Genomic DNA, 23738 nt, shown 5'->3' with positions numbered 1-23738 from the left:
GGACCTGCTTTTGTTATACGCCATCCTCTGATTTGTACGTTCCCGGTTAGTTTGAACTTGAATCTGGAGCTGAAGTCCTCCCTGGAAGGTGGTAAGTTGGCCTTGTGGGTGGCCTGTGTTTGTGGTGTTGGCCGCAGTGGATGGACAGTGCCCCGGTCACTGACCCGTTAGGAGGGACAGAACAGTGGTGCCCGCATTCCTTCTGCACGCATTAGCTGGACTACATCCCTGCAGTCTGCCTCCCAGATCTTCTGTGTTTACCTCGTGGGAAGGCAGAAGAAATGCTTGGTGTGGATTTTTTTTTTTTTTTTTTACTCCCTTTATTTGCCAGGTTCAAACCTTGCCCCCCCATAGTGGCATCCTGCAGGCCCGAGGGTGTTTGCTTCCTGGGACACAGATCTGGGCTTGTTCTTTCTGAGCCCAGATCCCCCTGTAGACACCTCTGCCCCCAGGATGTGGCCAAGGCCATCTCTCCAGGTCACCTCTTGCCACCACTGTCCCCCGTCCCGTTCCAGCTATAGCCATATGGACTCTCGGGGCTCTAGAAAGGACTCTGCTGTGGCCTCTGCAGCTTCTCCCCACCCCCTTCTTCATTGACTCATGGCCCCTCTCTGAGCCTGGCACAGCCTCCAGGGAACCTTCCTGGCCCCCTCTCCACCCCCACTATTGGGTCGTGCTCCGCTCTTGCCCATCTTAACATTTCATTCTTTTGACAAAAATGTCTTGTGTGCAGGACAGGGGTCCCCACAACCCTTGCCTCCAAGGGGTTCCCAGTTTCGTGGGGACACATCCCCGCTGTGACAAGTGCCTCCATGAGGTTGGCACAAAACCGTGCAGGCACAGAGGAGAGGCATCAGCCGCATTCGGGGGTGTAGCAGAAGCTTGACATGGGGGCTTCTTTCTCTTCCTTAACAAGCAGTTGGAAAGCAGCTGGCTGATGGCCTGGAACAGAGATCCGCATGGCTCTCCTCCATGCTCTTCCCAGGATTGCTGACCTTCCAACTAGGCAAGAGGAATAATGATGCTGAGCCTTTCTCTTCACACTTAGTGGTTGACTTGGGAAGGCAAGCACTCCCTAGGCTGACCTCATTACACCTCATCACTCAGACCAGGCCACGTGTTCACCTTGGGCCAGGGAACAATTTCCAAGTCTGCTTTAGATGGGCTGGGGGTGGAAACCACTCTTGTTGACCCCAAGGGCTGCTGGGGGGAGGGTGAGGCCAGGGTTACCTCACTGGTTGGCATTGCCTTGGGAAGGCCTCTTTACTTGTCTTCTCTGCACTGGACTTGAGGCTCCCAGAAGGCAGAGTCTGCGACTCTTTCGTTCGACAGGTGCATCTTCTACCTGTGGCCTAAATGGGGGGGGGGGGGGCGGCGAGTTGTCCTCGTGCAACTGCGGGACCCCACTCCTGTCCCGTTTATTCAGAAGCAGGCACAGGGCCAGCCAGGTTCCCTCTCCTAGGTGTCGCCCACTCATCAGAGCTCAACAAGCCCAGCATGGCTCATGTGAACCATGCGACCGCTGGCTGGGGAGACGGAGGAGGAGGGTGAGGTTGCCCGAGCCCCTGGCTGCAGTCAGAGCGGCAGGAATGAGGCTCAGCCCCAGCCTCTGCTCCCTTCTCCCCCCAGGACTGTGACCCTGCTGGTCTGTGTGGAAGGAAGGGTGGGAAAGAGAGAGCGTGGGCATGCCTGTGTGGAAGGCTCCGTGCTTCCCCCTTCCTTCCTTACCCCTGACTGTCCAGTCCTGAAGTGAGATCCCCTTCACCAGCACCCCGACTCCTAGGGTTCTCTCCCCTGCCTGAGAGCATTTTTAAAAAATTGCCTATAATATACATACCACAAAATTCCCTTTTAAAGCATACTAATTCGGTGGTTTTTTAGTATATTCAGTGTTGTGTGGCCATGAGTTTTCTAATTCTAGAACATTCCATCACCCCAGAAAACAACCTCATCCCCATCAGCAGTCACTCCTCATCCCCAGGCCCAAGTTCCTGACAACCACGAGCCCTCTTCCCGTCCGTGGAAGAGCCTGTTCTGGCCGTGTCACACACGTGGACTCACACCCCGTGTGGCCTTCTGTGTCTGGTTCCCTCCCTGAGCGTCATGGGCTCGGGGTCCGTACCTGGGGCAGCGTGTGTCGGCCTCTCACTCCCGTCCGCAGCCGAGGGATGCACCCACACGTGGAGGGACACGTTACGTTGACCCGCTCATCCGTCAGCGGACACTGGGGTTGTATCCACTTTTTTTTTTTAAAGATTTTATTTATTTATTTGACACAGAGAGACAGCGAGAGAGGGAACACAAGCAGGGGGAGTGGGAGAGGGAGAAGCAGGCCTCCCGCTGAGCAGGGAGCCCGATGCGGGGCTCGATCCCAGGACCCTGGGATCATGACCTGAGCCGAAGGCAGATGCTTAACGACTGAGCCACCCAGGCGCCCCAGGTTGTGTCCACTTTTGACTGTTGTGAATCCTGCCGTGCTACATAGATGTGCAAGTGTTTGTGTGAACATAAGATTTCATTTCTCTCGGCTGTGTATTAGGAGGCATGTATGGGGCGGTTACTCTGTAGTAAACATGGGGAGGGCCCCCCAAATAGCCCCGGGAGTCACGGCACTGGTGACGGGGCACCCACTGCCCCACGGCCTCACCACCACTTGAGATTTCCCACTTTGTAAAGAACCGCTGTGCTGGGGGCTGGGAGGTGTTATCTCGTGGTTTGGATTTGCCTTTCCCTGATCATTAGTGATGTTGGGCACCTTCTAGTGGGCTTGTTGGCCATTTGGATGTCTCTGGAGCTATCTCCCCCTTCCAGGAAGGGAGCGTGGGGTGCAGACTGAGGAATCACGGGCCTCGGGGCCTGGGGTCAGACCTCCGTAGTGCCACTCATCAGCCGTGTCTTCAGGCCTCGGTCTCTCTGTTTGTTGATGGGTGCCATGAGAGCCGAAGGGGGGGGGGTGTGTGCCGTCAGCAGGAATATGTCCAGCAACTGTCTGAGAACGTCATTCTTAATGATCGGTGTTTCTCTCGTGGAGACTGCTTTGCTGGGTCCAATGCAAGTAGTAAGTTAATTTATTTTGGGAAACAGAATAGACAAGGAGGCACACGAGAGAAGCAGGTAAGGGACTGAGGGGAGAGAAACGGAGGCCCAGCACAGGGGAGAGAAGGGGCCAGTGGTGGGGAGCGTATCTTGGGGCCGCGTGCCCCTCTCAGGTGAACTTCCTTGTTTTCTTTGTTGAAGGAGGAGCCCAGGAAGGTATGCTTCACCTATGACCTGTTCCTGAACCTGGAGGGCAACCCGCCTGTGAACCACCTGCGCTGTGAGAAGCTCACCTTCAACAACCCCACCATTGAGTTCCGGTACAAGCTTCTGATGGCTGGCGGGGTGAGTGTGCCCCTGCTCAGACAGACGCTGGGGAGGGGCCGGCCGCTCGCTCGTGGCTCCTGCGTGGCCCCTCTTGTTGAGCGGCCTCGGTGCTCGGGGTGCCCCGGGGTCTCCCGGCAGGTCTCGTCAGCGTCGGTTGGGTGCCCGAGACCCGGAGGGGCGGCCTGCTCAGGCAGCACCTGGCCGCCCTGTGCAGGATCCAGGTGTCCCGAGTCTGCGCCAGGGCATTGTCAGCTGGAACGACTAGTGACTAGTTATCCCCAGAGTTTCCTGGTTCACTGTGGTTAATGAGCATCCTCCTCCGTGGGAAGGAGGGGTGGGAGGAGTGGGCGTGAGGCCAGTCTGTCAGCGTGGTGAGGCGCAGGAGCCAGCTTTGAACCGGATCGGCAAGGCCGTACTGGGGCTGCGTCATTCGGGGAAACAGCAGTGGCTCCCCGGCGGTTCCCTGATGGTGCGCGTTGCCTGGCAGCCTTGTCCTAGTGAGGCCAGGCAAAGCCGTCGGCTCTCAGAACCTAGGCCTCTGAGGGAGCCGTGCGGCTGGGGATCTGTGTGTGGTGGCCGAGTGCGGGGAGCACAGTTGAGAACTGGAGTAGGGGCGCTTGGTGTGGAGGAGGAGGGGTGCCTGGCCGAGGGAGGGCCAGGCCGAGGACGTGGGACGTCCCACAGCCACCTTTCAGTGCCCCAGGGCCACTGAGCATTTGTCTAGTGGCCAGCCGGGAAGATTTGGGTCAGGGCCACGAGTGTGAGTGCATGTGGCAGGGCAGGCCCACCTCCCCAGTGAACATAGGGAGTTTGGCTTGAGCTTCTGTAGGCCTGCAGAGCAGTCCTTTCTGATTCAGTTGGATCTTTTGTACTTTTTTTTCTTTTTTAATAAAGGCAGTCACTTATTCATTGTAGAAAATTTGATTATGTTCTGCCAGGTTCCTTATAAAAAATGTGTCTGTGATTATAATGTAGCATGTGATGGCTGACGGGAACAAACAGGGAGGTGTTGGAATCCGTTCACAGAGACATTTGTCCTGAAGTTTGCCTGACAGGTCTGGAAGAGCCAAGGAAGTGGGGGGGGTGGCGCTGCTGGGGTCCACAGTCCTCCCCAGCTCTGCTTCTCCACCTTCTTTTTGCTGCCGGATATTTTCCGAAATATTTGTTACCCAGAGGCTCCATAGTCAACATTTTCTTTGGGAGACACACGTGCACTTAGCATTCCTGGCCTCTCAGAGCTCCAGGACCAAGGGACTGCCCCCGTCTGCCCCCTGCATAAGGAGGTTTTCTTTGTTAAGAGATGAAGGCTTGATGTGCATCATCAAAACCTATAAAACCGGAGGGCGGAGGCGGCGAGGGGGAGAGGTTGGGAGTGCAGGTCCGGCGAGCCCTTTGGGAAGGGCCAGTCCTGGAGGGAAGAGGCAGAGCCCGGCACGGTGGTCTCTGGCACGGGAGGGCTGCCCGGAGAACTGACTGGTTGGTCAGGAACTTTCTCACCCTTTGGGGCTATGGGCCTTTGGGGCTTGCCCTGGGCTAATGGCAAAGCAGCGCTCTCTGGTCTTTGGAGCAGCCTGAGACCTTGGTGGGATAGTAGCTCCCAACACGTGAGTTGTGGTCCTCGTGTGCCATTCTGGAGCGGAGTGTCCCCCCTGGGGCTGGCATTTGCCATCTTGTGGCCGATGACCACAGACCCATGACCGCAGACCCGCCTGAGCTGATGTCGGTGCCGGAAGAACTGGAGTCACGACCTGACCCGTAGGTTGATGAGACCTGCCTTCCTTGCGGCCCCCTCTGCCGGCGGTCACCTGGAGCTCAGTCCTCGCCCAAACTTCAGGCACCTGCTCAGCAGTGTCGAGATCAGCTTTGCTCCTTGCTAGATGGTCAGCGGCCAGCCTCGGAGAGGCGGCTGCCTGTCCCCTCAGCATTGTGTCTCATCCTTTGCCCCATCGGCAGTTGAGCTGCACGGAATAGAAGTTCCTTTTGCAACCGAGGGTCTGTATTTCCATCGGGTTCGGTGGGTCATCTTGAGGCACGGCGGCGGAGATAGAAGTGGATCCGTTGGTTCACTTGACCTTTCTCAAAGGGCTGCTGTTAGAGGGGAGAGGGACCAGAGAGGCGTTCGCTGTGTTACCCTGGGACCGCGGCAGGCTAGGACATTAATTCGAAGGGAGAGAGGAGGCCTGAAGGCTAGAGTGGAAGGAAAAGCGAGTGAAGGAGCGTTGGGACCTGTCTGTGCCCTTGGGTCAGGTTGTAGTCGCTTCTCTGTGTCCCACGAGTGCTTGCGAGCCTGAGAGCGCGGTGCTCTGCCCGAGGCCCGGGCTGCTCAGCTGGGCCTCGGGTGCCATGGGTCAGAGTGTTGTGCTTGGACGGGCTCTGGGGAACGACTGGGGCCTCTGGCTTTGCTGCCTCGGAGTCAGGGGGCCACGGGGGGGGGGCACGAGGGGCTTCGCTGTGTTGCTTTCAACCCAGTGTCCCCTGCCGCCAGCCTCCTCAGAGGAAAGGTTTGGCTTATCAAGGAATCCCAGGTGCTCAAGGTTATTAATGATGCTTGTTCTACTGAGCTAAATGCTTTTTTCCTTTTTTTTTTTTTCTTTCTTTCTTTATCTCTCTCTCTCTCTTTTTTTTTAATGTGCACTTTATTCTTTTGTTCTGTCTCGTCTTTCTCTGGAAGGCTCGCTCTGGCTGGCTGCTAGTCGTGTGAACTTGTAGTGTCAGCATCTGGATGACTTGCCCCCAAGCCTTCTCTCCTTCAGCAGGTGCGGCGGGAGCCGGGGAGCCGCGCTGGACCCGGCAGGTGTTTCCCGGGAGCACCTCCTGACAGGACCCCAGGCCCTTCCTCCTCGCAGCAGTTGGCTAACCAAGCGGGGCGCTCTCTGGCCTGCCCCGCAGGCTCGTGCTGCGGCTTTTGCAGAGAGGTGCACCCACCCCTGTGCAGTTCTCTCCTGCCTCTGCCTCCCATGCTGCCGATTCAGTCACCTTCGCCTGCTTGACCGCAGAGGAGGGCTTGGGCCCCTGTCCCCGGAAATGCGGGACCCGGCAAAGCCCCCCATGCGCATGGCCGTCAGAAGTTGCTCGCTCCGCCGCGTGGCTGCCCAGTGTGGGTGTCTGGCTGGCCTCTCGCCTTTCCAAACCGTGCTTCTGGTCCTTCTAAACTGCAGCGTGCAGGTCAGCGTGGGCCACAGCTGCCTTCTCGTGCTTCTCGGCACACTCCGCAAGTCTTCCTGGCCTGGCCCTCCTGTCCGCCGCACTCCGGGCTCTCCTTCCAGAGGCCATGTGGCCGCACCTGGGCCCAGCCATCCTGGGACCCTGGCTTCTCTTCACTCTCCACCTCGAGCCCGCTTCGCTCCAAGCACTTGGCCCCCAGCCTCTCATGGAGGACATGCCTTTGATTCTTTTGGAAAATTGGCGCTCCAGTCCTCCCTTGCCCCTCCCCCAGAAGGCAGCTCCCACAGCCTCTGGCCATACTCCTGCAGGCTGACTTCCTCTTGCCGGTCAGAAATCCAGCCTGCCTCCTTGCTCACTGATAACATCTGTCTCTTCTTTATCACTAGGTGATGGTAATGCCCGAAGGAGCAGAAACGGTGTCCAGGCCCAGCCCCGACTACCCCATGTTACCCACAATTCCACTCTCTGCCTTCTCTGACCCCAAGAAGACCAAACCGTCCCACGGCTCCAAGGTTAGTGAGGCGGAAGGCCCAGTCACATGGGAGCACTGGGGCCCAGTGGTGGGTCCTGGGCTCAGGGCGCCCCCTCTGCAGAGCTGGACCTTCCGTTCCCAGACTCGCTCCCTTGGCATCTTCCTCTTAGAGCTCTTCGCTCTACCTGGTAGCTCCCTGCCACTTAGGAGGGTTGGCCCCTGCTGGATTGCATGAACAGCCACATGATTGCAGGCTCTTCACCCTCTTCCTCTTAAGGCCAGAGAGCCTGCCCCATCCTCACTGCTCCCACTGTCAGTGGGCCTTAGGACCCCGCAGACAGGACCCTGAGAGTCTCGCAAGGTTGGGGGCCATGGACAGAGTGTTTCCACCACAGCCACGGCTGCCCAACTCCTAGGCCTCCTGAGCGTGGCCAGGATGCGCCATCTGCCAGGGCTCGGTGCCTCCTCCCTGTGCTGTTCCAGGCTTGGCCTCTTTCTTTGGGAGCAGCTCTCAGCACAGAATGCTTATTATTTGGGGGAAGGGCCAGGTGGGACGATGTGGTGAGAAGGCACATTTCCCCCAAGAAGAAACGTTTTGTCATCTTGTCTCAGTCCTGTTGGGCAGGCGGCACTCTGTCTTCCCGAGACCTCTCTCTTAACTGTTAAGGAGTGGTCGCTGGAGCTCTTTGGTTAGTGTCCTGATGTACATATAAACTCGTGAGCGTGCATCCTATTCCCCTGTAGCCACCTACACGGCTCTGTGTCCCGGAGGTCAAGCTCATCTGGTGCTCGGGTTACCTGCTTATCCTCCCGCCACTGACCCCACAAGTTTATCCACTTCTCATCTTTGCGTTTCTCTTGCTTCACTCACTTGTTGGGTGTTGTGGGCTTGGAGCACCCCAGGTGGGATGGGTTGAGCTCGGGCTGTCTTACAGCTTTCCTCATCAGCAACACGGGAGGAGAGCCGCATCACCCAGGCAGGGTCTTTCTGGCACTTTCCACAAGGCCAGTGGGTTTCTGACATCCCCAGATTTGTCTGACTTAAGCTCTCCAGACATGTGTGGTTAGAGTCCAGGTACAGAGTGCAGCTCTGGGGGGTCTTTCCCATGCCGGCCTCCTGGGCCTGTCCTTCCCTAAACCGCGTGGAGGGTAAAAGGAAGAAAAATTCTTGTTGGAGATCTTGGTAGCTTCTCTCTCAGCCATCCACAGTTATTTGGGACTCTGCAGAATAGGAAGAGTAGGAATTGACATTTTTTCTGTACGTGTCACTTGCAAGCCACCCAAAGAGATGCCCTCCTGGGTGGTAAGGACACCGCAGCGGCTGACAGGCTGCATCTGGTGGGGCTGCTTGTGGCATCTCTCGCCGGCATCTCTGAGATCCTCAGGGGCCCCCAGGCCAGAAGGGCGTATCTGCCAGGGGGGCAGGGCACCCCCCTCCCTGCCCCAGGCTCTTTCTCTAGCCCCCCAGGCAGTGTGACTGAGGAGGCGCCTGCATGGGTTTCTCAGGCAGCGAAAGCAGGTTCTTCTCTGCTGATAGCTCTCCAAGAAACCCTTCTGCTCCTGAGCCAGCAGTCTCGCTCTGCTCTCCTCGGACGGACGGCCTGTGCGCCAGCCTCCTTCTCCAGCTGAGGACCTTCCTTTGGGCACTGGCTGTTCTCCCCCAGATTGGTTCCCTGCAGCCTGGAGCCGAAAGGTCTGACTGGCCAGGCCACATACTCCGGGCAGAGGGGGCTGGGAGGGAAGGGGTGGGTCCTCGCGGGGCCTTGCCCACTGCCTGGGGACTGCTGGAGAGTCTGGCTGTCGCAGCCCTCGGCGGATCATTCCCAGACGGTTCTGTCCCTAGAGGGCACCCTGGCAGGCAGGAATCGGAGCCTCCTGGGAGAGGGGCGGGTGACCCCCTGGAGGCTCACACGCCAATAATGGCCCCCGCCCGGCAGCTCCCCTGGACTGCACACATGTAGATTCAGGGGCAGCCTGCTTCTCCGTCTGATGTCAGCCATGGCCTGGTTGACCTTTCCCTAAAACTTCGTTCTTAGCCATTTTCGGGTCATTAAGAGCTTTGAGAATGTGACTGTGGTGAGTCCTTAACCCTGGGAATATCAACATTATGCTCAAGTTAGTGTGTGATTTCTGAGAGCCCATGATCTGGGATCCCTATGCAGACCCCCGGGTGAAGAGCCGCTGCTCCAAAGGCTGCTGCTAGTTGTGCAGGACCTGGGCAGCAGCGGAGGCGGGGTTGACCCCAGGGCTCAGGGGGTGGGCGTGGGGGGGTAGCGCGGTGGGGACCAACATGCCTGGTGGGTGTGCTTTGCCTCATGTTTCGGAGCTCGGACCAGTTCCTGCAGCCCAGGCATGCTCAGGGGCACTGCAAGAAGAGGCCGGAATTGTATGTGGCGTTTGCTTCTTGCCTCCCTCCTTGGGAGAGCAGCTTGCTGGGGAATGGAGCCCCATTCTGAAAGCCAGCCCCAAGGGGGCTGCCTTGTTAGATGGGCTGCTGGGGGCTCATGGCCTGAGCATCGCTTCCCCTGCCCTGGTGATGTAAGAGCTGGGGCCAGGACCTCCCAGGCTATGTTTCTCCAGGGAGGCGGCAGCAACCCACGGCTATGTGGGGCTGTTGCCGAACCTTTGGCACTGACGTGGGTTATCGATTTGCAAGAAGACGACGACCCGAGTGGATCAGAGGTGGTCAAGGCTGCGCCGTCTGTCCCTGTGGCTCTTTGTTGGGAGGGTCCCATGGTGGGCTGTGAGAGCAGCGGGGGCCTTGCTGCTGGGGGTGTTCCTGGCTTGCCTGCCCTCTCCTACGCACTCCAGCCTGTCCCCTTGGCACTTGGGGTGAACTGGTGAAGTGTGGCTGCCTACGTGGTGCAGGTCATCCTCTGGTCTGGCTCTGTTGGTTTCCTGGTGTGCTTCGGTCTGGAGAGCCTCCGGGCTCAGCTGTGCACCTGGCCAACTGAGTAGGGGCAGAGCCCTCCGCAGCTGACCACAGCAGACACCTGTCTGGCATGCCCGGATGTACAGGGTGATGATGAGGTGTTGATAGGAAGGAAGCCCGAACAAGGTGTCACGTGGGGCTCCTGCCTGCAGACTGCACCAGCTGCTTAGGGGTGGGTAGCAGTGGCCACCAGCCCCCTCTTGGTTGAGCGCTTGCTGCCTGCCAGGCCCTGCACCATGGTCCAGTGAGGTAGGTGGTCCCGCCCTTGTTCGGAGGAAGCCCAGGCGCGCAGGTTGGAGCCCCCTAGCAGCCTGGCTCAGGGCCCTGTCTGCCTGTCCCCAGCGGGAGCTCCGTGACTTGGTGGACCAATGCTAGAGTCTGGGCTCCATCCTCAGCCCTCTGAATTTCCAAGGTGGAGACCCAAGAGTCGTACGTGTTTTAGAAACACTGCCCAGGTGGCTTTGATTCTGAGAGGTCTGGGAGCTGTTCTGCACAGAGCCTGGGAACCCAGCCGGTGCTCAGTAAATGCTAACCATGGTGATCAAAGAACAACTGTGCTGGGCGTGCACCGGGGCTGGGGCGGGGGTGACCGGGCAGGAGGCACGCAGGCTCTGTGTGGGGACAGAAGGGGGGGGCCTGCCTGCTAGTGCCTCCCCCCCCCAGCCCCGCCAACACCACACGCAGCCTCCACTACCCTGGGCCACTGGGCAGCTGCGAGGCGTTGGAGGGGGAGTGGGTAGATGTGGCTTGCCTGTCTCGTATCTGACTCACCGTGTACTCTTCTTGAATCCCTCAGGGAATGTCAGTTCAATTCAGAGGGGAATCTTAGCCTGCACTCGCCCGGGACCTGCTGACACTTCCTAGTAGTTTAAAGGGACAGCTCCATTTAAAACTCTCACCTGCTGCCTTACTTTTTCGCTTTATGGAAGATTTTCTCTAGCTGAGTCTGAATCAGGTGGATTATACTTTGTAGGGGTCGGGGGAGGCGGAGCAGGGCGACCCTGAGATGCCATTTGACCGTGTCTATCCCCCTCCTGCCCTGGCATTTCAGGACGCCAGCAGGGAGAGCAGCAAGGCCTGCAAGACCCACAAGACGGCCAAGGAGCACCGGGAGCGGCCGCGTAAGGACTCCGAGGGCAAGGCCCCATCCAAGGAGCCGGAGCGTGAGCAGGCCAGGAGTGCCAAGGACGCCACGCGGAAGCTGGGCGAAGGCCGGCCGCCCAAGGAAGAGAAGGCTCCACCGGCCAAGGCCGCGTTCAAGGAGCCCAAGATGGCCCTGAAGGAGACCAAACTGGAAAGCATGTCCCCCAAGGGCGGGCCCCCGCCCCCACCCCCACCCAAGTCTTCCAGCAAGCGGCCGGCTGCCACTGACTCCCCCAAGCCCAGCGCCAAAAAGCAGAAGAAGAGCAGCTCCAAGGGGTCCAGGAGCGCCCCCAGCACCTCGCCCCGCACCTCGTCTTCCTCCTTCTCGGACAAAAAGCCAGCCAAGGACAAGGGCAGCGCCAAAGGGGAGAAGGTCAAGACCGAGAGTGAGCCCAGGGAGATCAAAAAGCCCCCGGAGGTGGAGGAGTCCAACTCGGAGGACGAGGCCTCCTTCAAGACAGAGGTGAGGTGGCTCCTTCCCCCTCCGCCCCCCTCCATCCTTTCTTTCCTGGCTCTGAGCTGCTTGAAGCCTTGTCAGCCCGAAGGTTAGACGAGGAGGCTGGAATCCGAGTTTCCCACTTGCCCTTTGTAGCTTTGGGCAAACATCCATACCTCTCTAAGCCTCAGTTTCCCCTTCTGTCAGGAAACTCTGGAGACAGTGCTTAGGGAAAAGTGGTTTTGGTAGAGTATGATAGTTTGGTGCTTGGTTCAGAGCTGTCTTCCTTGGGCAGCCCCCCGCGCGGGCCAGGGTCTCGGTAGTGATCGTGCGTCACCGCTGCCCTTTCCCTGGCCACCGCAGGGTCAGTCCAACAGGAGACTCGCTCCCTCCACTAGTGGGGCATCCCTGAGCGTCTTCATCCCGCTCTTCTGCTCTGGGAACCACAGCTGGCCACGGAGCCTCCTCACTCCACCCACCACCTGCTTCTGTGCGCGCAGGCGGGGCTCCTGCCGCAGCAGCTTTTCCAGGCGGTTCTGAAGGCCGCCATTAGAGATGGCTGAGCTACCGGGCAGCCAGTAGCCAGACCTCACTGGGGCCTCCGGTGGCGGCCCCCTCTCTGAGTGCCGTGTGGCATCCGGGGGTCAGAGGATAGGTGCATGGCCGGATGGGTGGCTGAGTGGCCCCCACCTGTGTCCCCAGTCCCAGCCCCCAGTGCCTTCCTGCGTTTCTAAATCCTCATTCATTCTGGGTGGCAAACCTTGCCTCCGGTGTTGCTGCTCAGAGTTCTGCTGGGACTTGGAGAGTGGCTCCCAGAGACGGAGCCACAGGATGATTGGGTCTGCAGTGCCGATGTCTTGAGTGTGTGGCTTCCAGGGGCAGACTGTTGGAGGCGACGGCGCGGGCTGGGGGTGACAGTTTGGCCCGTGAGGGTAACCGTGCACCCCACTGGCGTAGGGACACGCACACAGAGAGCTGTCAATGCCGTGTGCCCCGCACTGTCCCGGCCAGGAGACTCCGTCTGCCAGTGAACTTGGAAACCCCGGGTCCTGTTCTGTGGAAGCTTCCTAGCAGTCCCACCGGGCTGTATCAGGAGCTCGCCTGGCGCCTGGAGGTTCTTTGGGTGCTGATAGCACCTGTTCTGGCCCGTCTCCTCCGTCTGCTCAGCATCTGCAGCTCTGGGCCGGTGCCCTTCCCTCCTCCTCACCTCAGGTGCTTTCAGGCCAGGCCTTTCCGTGCGCAAGGCTGCCGACCTGCACGGGGGAGAGGTGGAGCCCCCTTCCCTGGAGCCCCACCTGAGCTGCACATGGTGCCCTGCCGCAGGTGCCCACGCTGCCATCCTGGTGTGGCCATCGTGAGCCCCTGGCAGGCTGTGTGGGACAGTGGGGACAGCGGGGGCGGCTGCTCTGCGTGGGCTGGCTAGACATCCGGTGTCTGTGGCCTTGGGCACTGTGTCCCAAGGCTGGAGTTGCTTGAGGAAGCCTGGGGGTTTCTCCTGGCTGAAGAAGCACTTCCCATGTCCCGAGAGACCTCCGAACGACAAGCCTTAGCCACTCGAGGTCCATGCACGTGTGAGAGCCAAACCGCCCATAGGATGCCGGACGGTGACTTGTGGACATTTGCCAACCCTGGGACCTCAGTGAGGTGCAGAGGTCTATGGTGGAGGAGGCAGGATAGCCTCCCAGACACAGGCCTCCCCGGCCATCGACCCTGGAGGCCGTGTGAAGCACCAGCATCTGAAAGCCCTGTGTGTGGACCCCCAGTTGCCTCTCCCCGTAGCCCTCAGAGGTGGCCGCACGGCTCCTTGTCTGAGTCCCTGGGCCGAGCTCCCCAGCTCCTCCGGTGGCTTTTCTGTAGTCTCTTTGGCCCCTGGGGTTCCTGAGCCAGTGGCTCCCATCCGGTCATGGCCCAGGTGGCCCTCTGCCCTCCTCCTGGACGTCCCATGTGGCCTGAGCACCAGCATGCTTTGGCTGCGCTTACAGTGACCCCTCTGCACTTTCCGACCCACATCTCCTCTAGGCTCTTTGGGCTGAAACCTCTTCCAGATTCCCTTCCCCCGCCCTTTGGATGGGCGGGGAAAGAAGAGGGACAAGTCCTCCTGAGAAGCGCGTCTCACTGCTTGGCAGGGATGACGCCAGTGCTTGCCTGTTCTGACATGGGACCCAGGCCGGTTCCTGGGGGGCTCCCCACGTCCAGAGTCCACTGACCTGAGTCTCCTGACCAGGCGCTGCTGCCGCCTCTGGCCTAGTGCTCGGCCCCTGCTGCCCATGCCCCCCGCCCACTCCTGTCCGAGTTCTGTGCCCCCAGAGGTCAGTGGCACAGCTGGCTTCGACCTCGGTGTGCTAGCATCTGGTACAGACACACATTTAGCAAAACCCAGCAAAGTCGCTCTTTTATAGGTAGGGAAACTGAGGCTTAAAACCAGAGGCGCCGGTGAGAGAGCCAGGGTCAGAACCCGGCACCCCTGCACCAGAATAAGAACTCCAGGGTCTGCATGCCGGAGGGGCCACACCGTTGGGGGTCGGGGGTCACGCCGGTCTGTGTGGCACCTCTTCAGTGGTCGGTGTTTGATGGCAGGCTAGGCGGGCTTTCCCAGGGAGGGCTCCCCAGGGAACGGCACTGGCCAGCGTGAAGGTGGGTGAGTAGGGGGCGTCAGCAGGGGTATGTACATTGGGAAGGCCTGGAGTGGGTTCCGGTAGGCTGGGGTAACCCATAGAGAAACTTCTTTAACTCATCCGGCATCTGTCCCTGGGCAGCCTGGATCACTCTGTGGATCTATGGAGTGAGGAAGGACTTGGGCCTTCCTGGAGCCCCTTCCGCGGGCTGGGGGCTGCCCCAGCCTGTCCGCCAGCAGGTCAGGGGCTCTTTTCCTGGGGTCTTCTCTCATGCGGCACCTGCTGGGACTGAGCAGATGCTGTGGGGTGCCTCTGTCAGTCCCCTGGTCCCCTCCCTCCTTGTGACGGTGGGGTGGGGGGGTGCCTGGTCCCAGGTGCTGAAGCTGTCAGTCCCTTCAGAGGGTCCCCTGAGGCGAGAGAGGGCTGGACAGGCCCTGTCCCGAGATCAGGCTTGCTGGGTCCCCTGCACGTTGGGGCACTCTGGGCCAGGGCAGACCTTCTGAGCTGCAGGCTCTGCTCTTCTGCCCTTTGGAGTCTGTGCCCCAGGCCCATGGCTTACTGTGCTGCCCCTTTGGAGTAGCTTATTGGCAGAAACCAAGGGCTCAGGAACAGATGCCACCTCTGTTCTGCCAGAGGCCCCTGCCACGTGCGTGTGTCCCCCCGTGGCAGGTGCAACCCCCAGGTATCTTAACCATCCCCCCCCAAATCATATGGTCTGGTGTCCTATTTTGGCTTTTACTGCCCCCTGGTGGCTGAGTTTGGGGTGGCTGGCTGCAGGAAGAGGAAGGAGGAGGGGCTGTGACTGGCTGTGGCAGGACGGGACAGGCTCCAGTCCACCGTGTCCTCACCTGCTTGTCATGTGCACACATGCTCATCATGACCTCAGGCACCCGGTGGGTGATAGCACATGGCAGGAAGACAGCTTTGGGTCGTCCCTCAGCCTCGGGATGGGCTGTGAAGAAACGAGGGGCAGGACGAGAAGCTGGGTCTCTGCACCCACCTTTCCTGTCCAGACCCTTCAGCTGTTCCCTACAGCACCACTGCCCACACCAGCCGACGCATGCCGTCACCAGAGGAGGGCAGGACCCATAAACAGACGAGCAGCCGCAGAGGCGCTGTCCTCCTGCCCAGGAGGTTGGACGGACTGGACATGTGGTCTGCAGCTTGTCCTGGAACTGCTAGGAATTTCAAGTCCCTTCGTTGCATTTTGAATGGGGACCCAGAGCTTGTGTGAGCCTTAGGCCAGGGGTGCTGGGGTCTGGTGCCTTGGTGACCCTTTGCATCGGGATCTGGGTGGAGACCGACCAGGTGTTCCTGCAGCCAGAGGGCATGTAGTGCCCGCTCCTTCCCTCTGGACTGAGAGAGTTTTCTTGTTTTCTCTTCCCCTGCCCTGCCCATCCGCACTGCCCCGGGCTGAAGTCTGCCCAGTCAAGCCCATCCAACTCCAGCTCCAGCTCTGACTCCAGTTCAGATTCGGACTTCGAGCCTTCCCAGAACCACAGTCAAGGTGCGTGGTGCAAAGGGGGGGTAGGGGACGGGGCCTCGGCGCAGTGGGAATGTTCTTGTGCACGGGCAGCCCCTGGCCGCCTGGAGCCAGTGAGGCAGCGGGGGGTCTGGGCTCCAACCAAAGGGGCGTCAGGACAGTTTTCTCCACACGATTGACTTGCATGGGGGCTCACTCCCTGCCTGAGCGTCCACACGCCCCGAGGCTGAACGCTGCTGCCCCTGCCTTTTATAAAAGTTCATGGACAGCTTACCGGGGGCGGGTGATGGGGAAGGCCCTGGATGACAGGAAGAGTGGGGGAGCCCAGCCCTGGAATTCCCAGACCAGGCCCCCGGAGATGCGCGTCCGGAGGTCGGTGGAGGCTCAGGGAGTGTGTACTAAAGGGCGAGACAGAAGCCGGTTGCCCGACCACCAGCCGGTGTGCAAAGTGCTATTCTCTCTGGGGCTTTTTCATCTTTGGTGTCGGTCTCCTGGGCCCCTAGCTGTGCCTGTCTGTGCCTCTGGGCCTCCGGAGAGGAGCCCCTTTCTTCTTTGGGCCCAACCCCTGAGTAGACACCCTCCCTGCCGGCGCCCCCACCCCCGCCCCCAGCAGATAGAGGCTTCGTTTCCTCCGCCTGCCCCCCTATCCTCCTCCCCTTCCCCACCGACGCCCATACCCATCCTCCCTGCTGCCCCAGCATAGCTCTCGTGGGATGGGGCAGGAAATGCTCTGCTCTCGCTGCATGTTTGGCTGGCTCTCAGGCTCAGAGCCCCTCAGTCTGCATTTCTGTCTTTTCCCTGCATCCCTTTTGGGGAGGCTGGAGGGTGAGAAGGCAGAAGGCCCACTTGGCTGCCCCAGAGCAGGGAGGCCTTCCTCAGGTGCACGTGGGCCTGGGAGCCCCGACCCGCAGGGTGCTGATGTGAGGGGGCAGCAAACCGGAAGCATTTCTTCTGGTGGATTGGGCCAAGATTCTCCTGCCCCCACAGCCTAGAATCTTGTTTCTCTCGAGGGTTGGGGAGCGCTGGGGACTGGAGCCTGTGCAGGGGGGTGGGGGGAGGGTCTGGCCTGGAATTCAGACAGCAGTCGCTGAGGGGAATGGGGGATGGGAGGCTCAGAGCCCGCACACTCTCCAAGGGTTCTTATCTACGGGGAAGGGAGGGGGGACCTGCCCAAGCAGGATCACGTGACCAAGGTAATTGAGGGCTTTGTGTCCCTCTGTTGCCTTGGTAACAGGAATATAAACCAAGATGCCGTCTGTAGGGGACTGGAACCGCGAGCCTCTGGAGAGAGGAGAGGGCAGTTGGCCCAGAGCAGCGGAGGGGGTTGCTGAGGGGCTGGGCAGGCCGGAGTAGGGGCGCAGGTTGCCCGGGAGGGTTCTGTAGCCCCCAGGTCTGGCTGCCTCGCCCTCCCTGGCCAGGGCTGGCTGGCCAGGGCTGGCTTACCGTGGCTCCAGGCAGAGGCTGTGCTCCCTGCACCCAGAGCAGAGGAGGGCTGCCCCATCGGCCTGGGCGATGGAGGGGCCCTGCAGTCCTGCAGCAGGCCAGGGGCCAGAGGCCTGCGAGCAGGGCCAGGGGCCAGAGGCCTGCGAGCAGGGTCAGGGGCCAGAGGCCTGTGCGCAGGGCCAGGAAGGTAGGGGGCAGGGGAGCCAGGGGGTCCCTTAGGAATGGGTGGCCACAGGGGCATTTCTTAGAGGCGGGTGGCAGACGTCACCCTGGCCGGAGGGACCTCTGAGGCAGGTTTGCATGGCTGTGTTTTTGGGGTGATGGTTTCAGGATGCTCCATGTGGCCCTGGGCGTGCAGGGGGACCTGTAGGGTCCAGGCAGAGCCCTGATCTTCCTTCTCTCCCCTCCCCTCCCTCCCTTGCTGCCCTCTCCAGGACCCCTGCGCTCCATGGTGGAGGACCTGCAGTCTGAAGAATCCGATGAGGACGACTCTTCATCAGGCGAGGAGGCCTCTGGCAAGACAAATGCTGGGAGGGATTCCAGGTGCCTGGGCCAGTGGGGGGCGACCCGGGGTGGCTCTACCTGCCTCCGCTGCGGTTGGGGGGCTTCGGGGCGGCCGGGCCAGGAGGGGAGTGTCGATGGAACACCCCAGGCGCACCTGGGGGCTACGCGCTCTCAGCTTCATGAAGCCGAGGCTGTCTTGGCGGCTGGCCGGGTGGCCGGCCGGCCGGCAGGGAAGTACAGTCACCATCGGAGAAGCGGGTGAGGCAGGGCCTGGCAGTCCCAGGCCAGTCCTGGTCCAGGCTATATGGGAGGAGGGGGGCTTGTTCCTCTGCTTTGGGGCCAGGGGGCCGCTTCCCCCTCCCCCTCACCCACATGGGTGGCATAGGGTGAGGATGGACTGAAAGCTCTCCTGGGACCTGCAGACATCCCAGCATGGGGAGCTGACGTGGCTGCCCACTGGCCTGGGGAAGGTGACGTCTGTCCTTCCCTCAGAGCAGGGTGAGCTGAAACTCCTTCTTTGGGTGTCCCCAGACCCTTGGAGTGAGCCCACCTCAACGGTGGCTGTGTGTCGTCAGCCTCCAGCCCAGAGCAGAAGTCGGCCTCAGTGCCAGGCCGGCAGATCGGGCAGACCCCGGAGTCAGCGGCCCCGTCTTGCTAGAGCTCCTCCTCCCTGTGAGGCCAAGACCTTGGGACCTCAGCAGCTCCGCTTTAGGAGAGGCTGGGCGTTGGGTCTGCACCCCCAGGCTCGGGGAATCCTAGCAGGGGCTTGCGGTGGTGCTGTGTTAGTCGTGGGGGTCACCTCGCCATCCTGAAAGAGGCTTTCAGTGGGCTTTTGCATTTGGCAGCACGCTCCCGGCAGGGCGGAAGTGACGGACGGCAGTGTCCCCTGCCCGGCCGGGTGCAGTGCTTTCAGTGTGCACCGTGGGGTGTGGTGCACACCGGGAGCGGGGAGCCGGGAGCACTCACACACGGGGCTCCCTCTCCTGAGGGGCTCCCAGAGCAGCCTGGGGACCGGGTGTGCGTAAGCGCCTTTAGTGACCTTTTCCAGGGGCAGATGTGGAAGGTGGGGCTTCCTGGGGCTCCGGGAAAGGGGCCACGCTGGCCCCGTGGCTGCTTGGGAGGAGCTGGCAGAACCCCACGTTGTCCCGTCTGCTTTGTGGGGAGCGGCTGCCTGGTGGGCCCCGCGGACGCGGGGGCAGGGAAGGGTGCGTGGTCTGGCTGACGCCGTGTGCTCCCCGGACAGCAAGGAGACCGCCCGCCTGCCTGTCCCCCCTGGTGACCCGCAGCTGCGGGAGGTGGGGAGAGAGCAGCCTCTGGGCCCCGAAGACAGCGGGGCCCTGGGGTCAGATGCTGCTTGTGGGAGAAACCCCCCTGAGGGCGGGACAACACGGACCCCAGGGGAGTGAGACCAGAGCGCCCGGGGCTGAGCTTCTGGCCACCGTGCGTCCGCATGCTTCTCGCACTGCTTCTGTGGCGCAGCCTGTTTGAGGCCGGAGGAGAGAGCGGCAGGCGGACCACCAGCGCGGTAGACGTGTTGGACGCCACAGCGGTGGGGGCTGCTCCTGACTAGGTCAGGCCTAAGGGCCTGGGGGTCCCGGGTGGAGACTCTGCCCAGGGGTGCTGTGTGTGGCTGGCCCACGGATGGGCTCCCCCCACACCTGCTTGCTGGGCCTTGAGAGCGGAGAATGCTAAAGGCAGCAGCCCGCATGTTTTGTGCGGAGACAAGTGAGAGAGACGTGGCTGTAGGTTCACATGTTGGCGGCTCTGAAGTCTGAGTCGCCGAGCCCTTCCCTCTGAGACAGCCTGCACACTTGTCCCGGGGTCAGGGCGCCCCCGGCTCCGGACGGAAGCCCGCTGTAGAGCGCGGCAGCTCCATCTGCTCGGCCACCAGCTGCACAGCCGAGCTCAGGAGCGAGATCGGCAGAGCACCACTGGGTTGTGTTCCAGCCCAGGAGCCCTGCACCGGGGGGCCCCCACGCCTCCCAGGGTGCCGGCCTGCTGCCTGGGGCTCCGAGCTGTGAACGCAGAGCTGCCTAGAACTGAGGGAAGTTGGTCTCCTGGGGCCTGGGGGAGCGCAGAACCCAGAATGTTGGGCGTACGCGTGGCCCGCGGGGCAGGAGCCAAGCACGCAGGTCCCTGGGACGGCGGGTGGCTGAGACCTGACACGGTGCTGTGTCCTGTGTTCAGGCTGAGCTTCAGTGACAGTGAGAGTGACAACAGTGCCGACTCCTGCCTGCCCACCCGGGAGCCCCCTCCCTCCAAGAAACCACCCCCACCCAACAGCAAGGTATGCGGGGGCGGCCCGGGGCGGGGGCGGTCCACGCTCAGGAGGAGGAGGGGAGGGGGGCCTCTTGGGTGGTCACATCCTGGACGCAGGGCTGAGGGACGGGCCTTGGCCTGTTCCTGGGCTGTAGTTCTCCAAGGGTTTAAGGCTGAGGGTGGGGGCTGAGAGGGGCTTGGTCCCCCCAGGCCCCAGAGAGATAGCTGCTGGCCAGGATGGGCCGCCCTTGGAGCAGGCCGGTGCTGGAGCTCTGGGCAGTGGCCCTGGGGGCGTGGGAGGGCCTCCTGGGGGCAGGGGGAGGGGAGGAAGGCAGGAGCTCAGAGCCAACCCGGTTTGCCCTGCAGGCATCAGGCCGGAGGAGCCCAGAGCCCTGCAGCAAGCCCGAGAAGATCCTCAAGAGGGGCACCTACGACAAGGTGAGCTGGACGCCTCCTCCCAGCGGGTGCCCTGTCCCAGCCTAGCCCAGGCGTGCGTCAGGCCTTCCTCCTCCCCAGGGCCCTGGGTGGGCCCACGGGCAGGGTGGGGCTGAGCAGTCGGGAGGGGCTGAGGCTGCCCGCTGAGCACCTGCGCCCCCCCCCCCCCCAGGCCTATACGGATGAGCTGGTAGAGCTGCACCGGAGGCTGATGGCCCTGCGGGAGCGCAACGTGCTGCAACAGGTACATGCCGGCACCTGCCCTGCCCCCCCACCCGGTTATCTCCAGGAGTCCAGTCCCGGGGCAGGGGGTGCCCCCAGGCATGCATCTCCAAGGAGCCCTCCTTCCCCCTCCTCCTCCCTCCTCCCCCTCCCCCTCAGAGCCTGCTGGGGTGAGGGCCACCCCAGACCAGCCTTCTGTTCCCTGAAGCCACCTGCCACCACCTTCTAGATCGTCAACCTGATTGAGGAGACCGGCCACTTCAACGTCACCAACACCACCTTCGACTTCGATCTCTTCTCCCTGGACGAGACCACCGTGCGTAAGCTGCAGAGCTACCTGGAGGCCGTGGCCACATGACCCTGGGCCGGGTGCCGGGCCCACTTCGCTGGGGCCCCAGGAGGCCACATCTGGGCCCCGCCTTCCTCCTCCTCTCTCGACTTACCCGCCCGCAGCACTGCCTTAGTGACCGCCCTGTCCTCGGCCCACACGGCCAGCTGCACTTTCCTCGTCGGCTCCCGGCCCGCCCTCCCCACCACCTTAGCGGGAGCCCTGAGGCTGAGGGGGGGGGCAGGCCAGTGCCGCTGCTCCCCAGTACTCAGGGGCCGTCCCCTGGGCCCCCCTTGGAAAGCAGCTGGTGTTGAAGGCAGCACCAGGCCTCACTTCAGAAGGGGAAGAAAGGTGGCCAGCAGCGGGGGCCTGGTTTCACTGCCCGGGCCTCTCTGAGCAGCCAGGGCACTGCCTCCGGCCTTCCCAAACGGTTCACAGCCCCCCTCCCCCCCACCGCGCCCCAGGACCGCAGAGGGCCACAGCCCCTCCGCGGGCTCTCACTGTGCTGGGCCTCCGTCTGTATAGTTCTCTCTAGTGTACGTGTGTATGCACTGTAGGTACCAGAGCGGCTTCCGGGTGTGCGTTTCCGTGACAGCAGTGCACGTGGGGGGTGGGGGGTGCGTAAGGCGGGACTTTTAGGTTAAGATGTTTCCACTGGTCTGGTCGTGGGGCCGGAGGCCGATCCGGAGCAGCCCCGGCCCCCTCCAGGCGAGGGGAGGAGTCACCCCTCCGTGGTTCCCAGGATGTCTTGCCCTCCCGGGGCGCGGAGGGCCCTGCCCGGGGCCAGCGAACACTACAATGGGGCAGCAGGTCCGCGGGCGCCCGGGGGCCTCCGCGCGCTTGGCACCTGGTCAGACTGGCGGCCACCTCCAGGAGCCGACCTCCGGGCCTCCACCAGCCACAGGCCCTGACGTGTGTCGTTTCCCCCCCCACCCACCCAACGGCTCGTCCTCTTCCTCCTTCCATAGGATCCTCTTCCACCCCTCTGTTGTTGGAGTCTTCGAACTTTGAAAAAAATGAGCTTTTGCCAAATAAGACGGGATAGTTTGTGGAGTTTTTTGAGGAGCATCAGGACTCAGAGCCAGCCCCTCATGCCAGGGCCCAGCCAGTGCCAGGCCCTTCTGGGCTCACGTGTCTCTGGTTTGGGCCTGGCCCTCCCACCCTGCGAGTCACGCCAATCCAGAGACCCAACTCCTCGCATGCCTGAGACTCTCCAAGGGCCAAGCTGGCTCCTCCTCTTAGCCAGGATGCCCTCATGGCGCCAGCCCACCTTGGGTGGGGCTCCTGGGGGTTGGGGCCCTGTTTGCTCAGCCTCTATTCCCCCAGATCTCGACTCAAGGCTCCCCTTGGCCCCCCCACCCCAACTTTTGCCCTGAATGAGATGTGGGGCAAAGGACCAGGGTGGGGCCCAGAGGTGGGCTCCCCCTCTCCCCCCAGTCCACTGCCAGAGGGTCTCTCCTCCCTCCAGTTCCCGAGTTCCGATGCGGGGAATGCCAAGCTCCCCTTCCCTGTGGTTCGTCTGTCAGGCAGACCCTAAACACTCCTGGGGGAGCTCTGCCTCCAAGACTCCCCCCAACTTCAGCCTCCCTGGTGAAATCCCCAGAACTCGCTGGGAAGGCCTGAGAACTTTTCAGAGGAAACCGCCATGACTCCTCGCCATCTGCTCTGATTCTCTCCTGACCCCACTACCTTGAGGTATTAGGAAGAGGGCAGGCCTGTGTGGCAGGCTCCATGCCGTCACCGTCCCCTTCCCCAGGCAGGCCAACAATACTCCAAAGTGGGGCACCTTTCTTCTCTGGAAACTCTAAGACATTGGACAGAAGGAACTGGCCCGATGTGGGCTACGCGGCCGCTGCCCAGCCCTCTGTGCACAGAGGTTGCTGGGGGCCATGCCAGGAGCCTGAGCTGGCCTTTCCCCTTTGGGGGCATCTCCTGGGAAGGGCCATAGGCCCTCCCGAGCTCTGCATGGCGACTTGGGCAGCGCTCAGCTCTGGAGCCGGGCCGTGCCCAGGAAGCAGCTGGAGGAAGGCCAGGATTTGGCCCACCCTCAGTGGCAGAGTGTCTGGCCCCTCCTGCTGTTTCTGGGGCCTTCGGAAGCACCAACCCATTTCTCAGTTACCTCCTCTGGCCAGAAGGCCCCAGTGCTGGCCCCCTGATCACCTGATGGACGCGCCAGGCAACCAGGGCCCTGACCGCAGCATTCCCAGCTGCTCCCCCGCCCGCCCCCCCCCCCAGCTGCCCGGCAGCTGGGCCTACAAGGGCTCTGGGGACGCTTCCATAGGAAGGGGCCAGCACTTTGTGATTGCCGCGTGTTTAGTGTTAAGCCCCCTGCCCCCAGTGCAAATCCCTGTGTTTTGCTATCTCCTGAACAAAATGTAAACCGACACCTGAAAACAAAAGGTATCGAATACCTTTTTTACCCATAAGGGTTTTTACAAAGAATGTGTCTCAACTAGGAACTAGGACACTCATCGGCCCGAGACCAACTCCTGGATAAAAGGAATAAAGGAGAATCGTGTTTGTAATAAGTTACAGGATTGTTTCTGTCCTGGATTTTAAACTTTTTGTTAAATTGTGAAATTATGGAGGAGTTTTATAGAAAAAAAAAAGTGAAATAAAGTCAGATGGGAAAGTAGATCTGTGTGTAGAGCCTCGTTCTGCTTGGCTCCTCCTGGGACAGCCAGGAAGGGGAGAGGGGGTGGGCGTCAAGCCTGGGCAGGAGGAGTGGGGACGAAGGAGTGTGAGCAAGGTTGGCATCCTGGAGGAATACATATGGCACTACTGGAAATCCAACAGAGGAGCAGTGGTGGAAAATTTGATCTCGGGCCCTGTTTTTGATGGTGTGTGCTTTCCTTGGAAGCAGGCAGCAAGGTTGGGGTTGAAAAACAAGCCTGACTTCACAAGATGGGAGAATGGGTGGGTAGGAGGGTAGGGGTGT

General features: G+C 61.3%; 1 protein-coding gene across 2 annotated transcripts in view; it reads left to right on the top strand.

The window, feature by feature from the left end:
• The window catches only part of MLLT1 (MLLT1 super elongation complex subunit), a 57494-nt gene extending 34057 nt beyond the window's left edge, over positions 1 to 23437 (top strand). The window contains exons 3-11 of one of the 2 annotated variants that reach the window (XM_081806861.1): positions 3238 to 3381; positions 6915 to 7040; positions 10984 to 11538; positions 15546 to 15633; positions 17487 to 17595; positions 19744 to 19843; positions 20182 to 20253; positions 20423 to 20494; positions 20702 to 23437. In XM_081806861.1, coding sequence (XP_081662987.1) covers positions 3238 to 3381; positions 6915 to 7040; positions 10984 to 11538; positions 15546 to 15633; positions 17487 to 17595; positions 19744 to 19843; positions 20182 to 20253; positions 20423 to 20494; positions 20702 to 20830 — 1395 coding nt within the window. In that variant the 3' untranslated portion in view covers positions 20831 to 23437. The remainder of the gene's footprint in view (positions 1 to 3237; positions 3382 to 6914; positions 7041 to 10983; positions 11539 to 15545; positions 15634 to 17486; positions 17596 to 19743; positions 19844 to 20181; positions 20254 to 20422; positions 20495 to 20701) is intronic. The other variant, XM_081806916.1, reaches the window with a different exon arrangement.
• Positions 23438 to 23738: the final 301 nt, after the last annotated feature.

Source organism: Leptonychotes weddellii, chromosome 1, assembly GCF_054177405.1.
Source record: "Leptonychotes weddellii isolate Sample4059 chromosome 1, ASM5417740v2, whole genome shotgun sequence".
Taxonomy (NCBI): Eukaryota; Metazoa; Chordata; class Mammalia; order Carnivora; family Phocidae; genus Leptonychotes; species Leptonychotes weddellii.
Note: the sequence above shows the minus strand (reverse complement) of the source record. Positions and strands in the feature narration are given on the sequence as shown.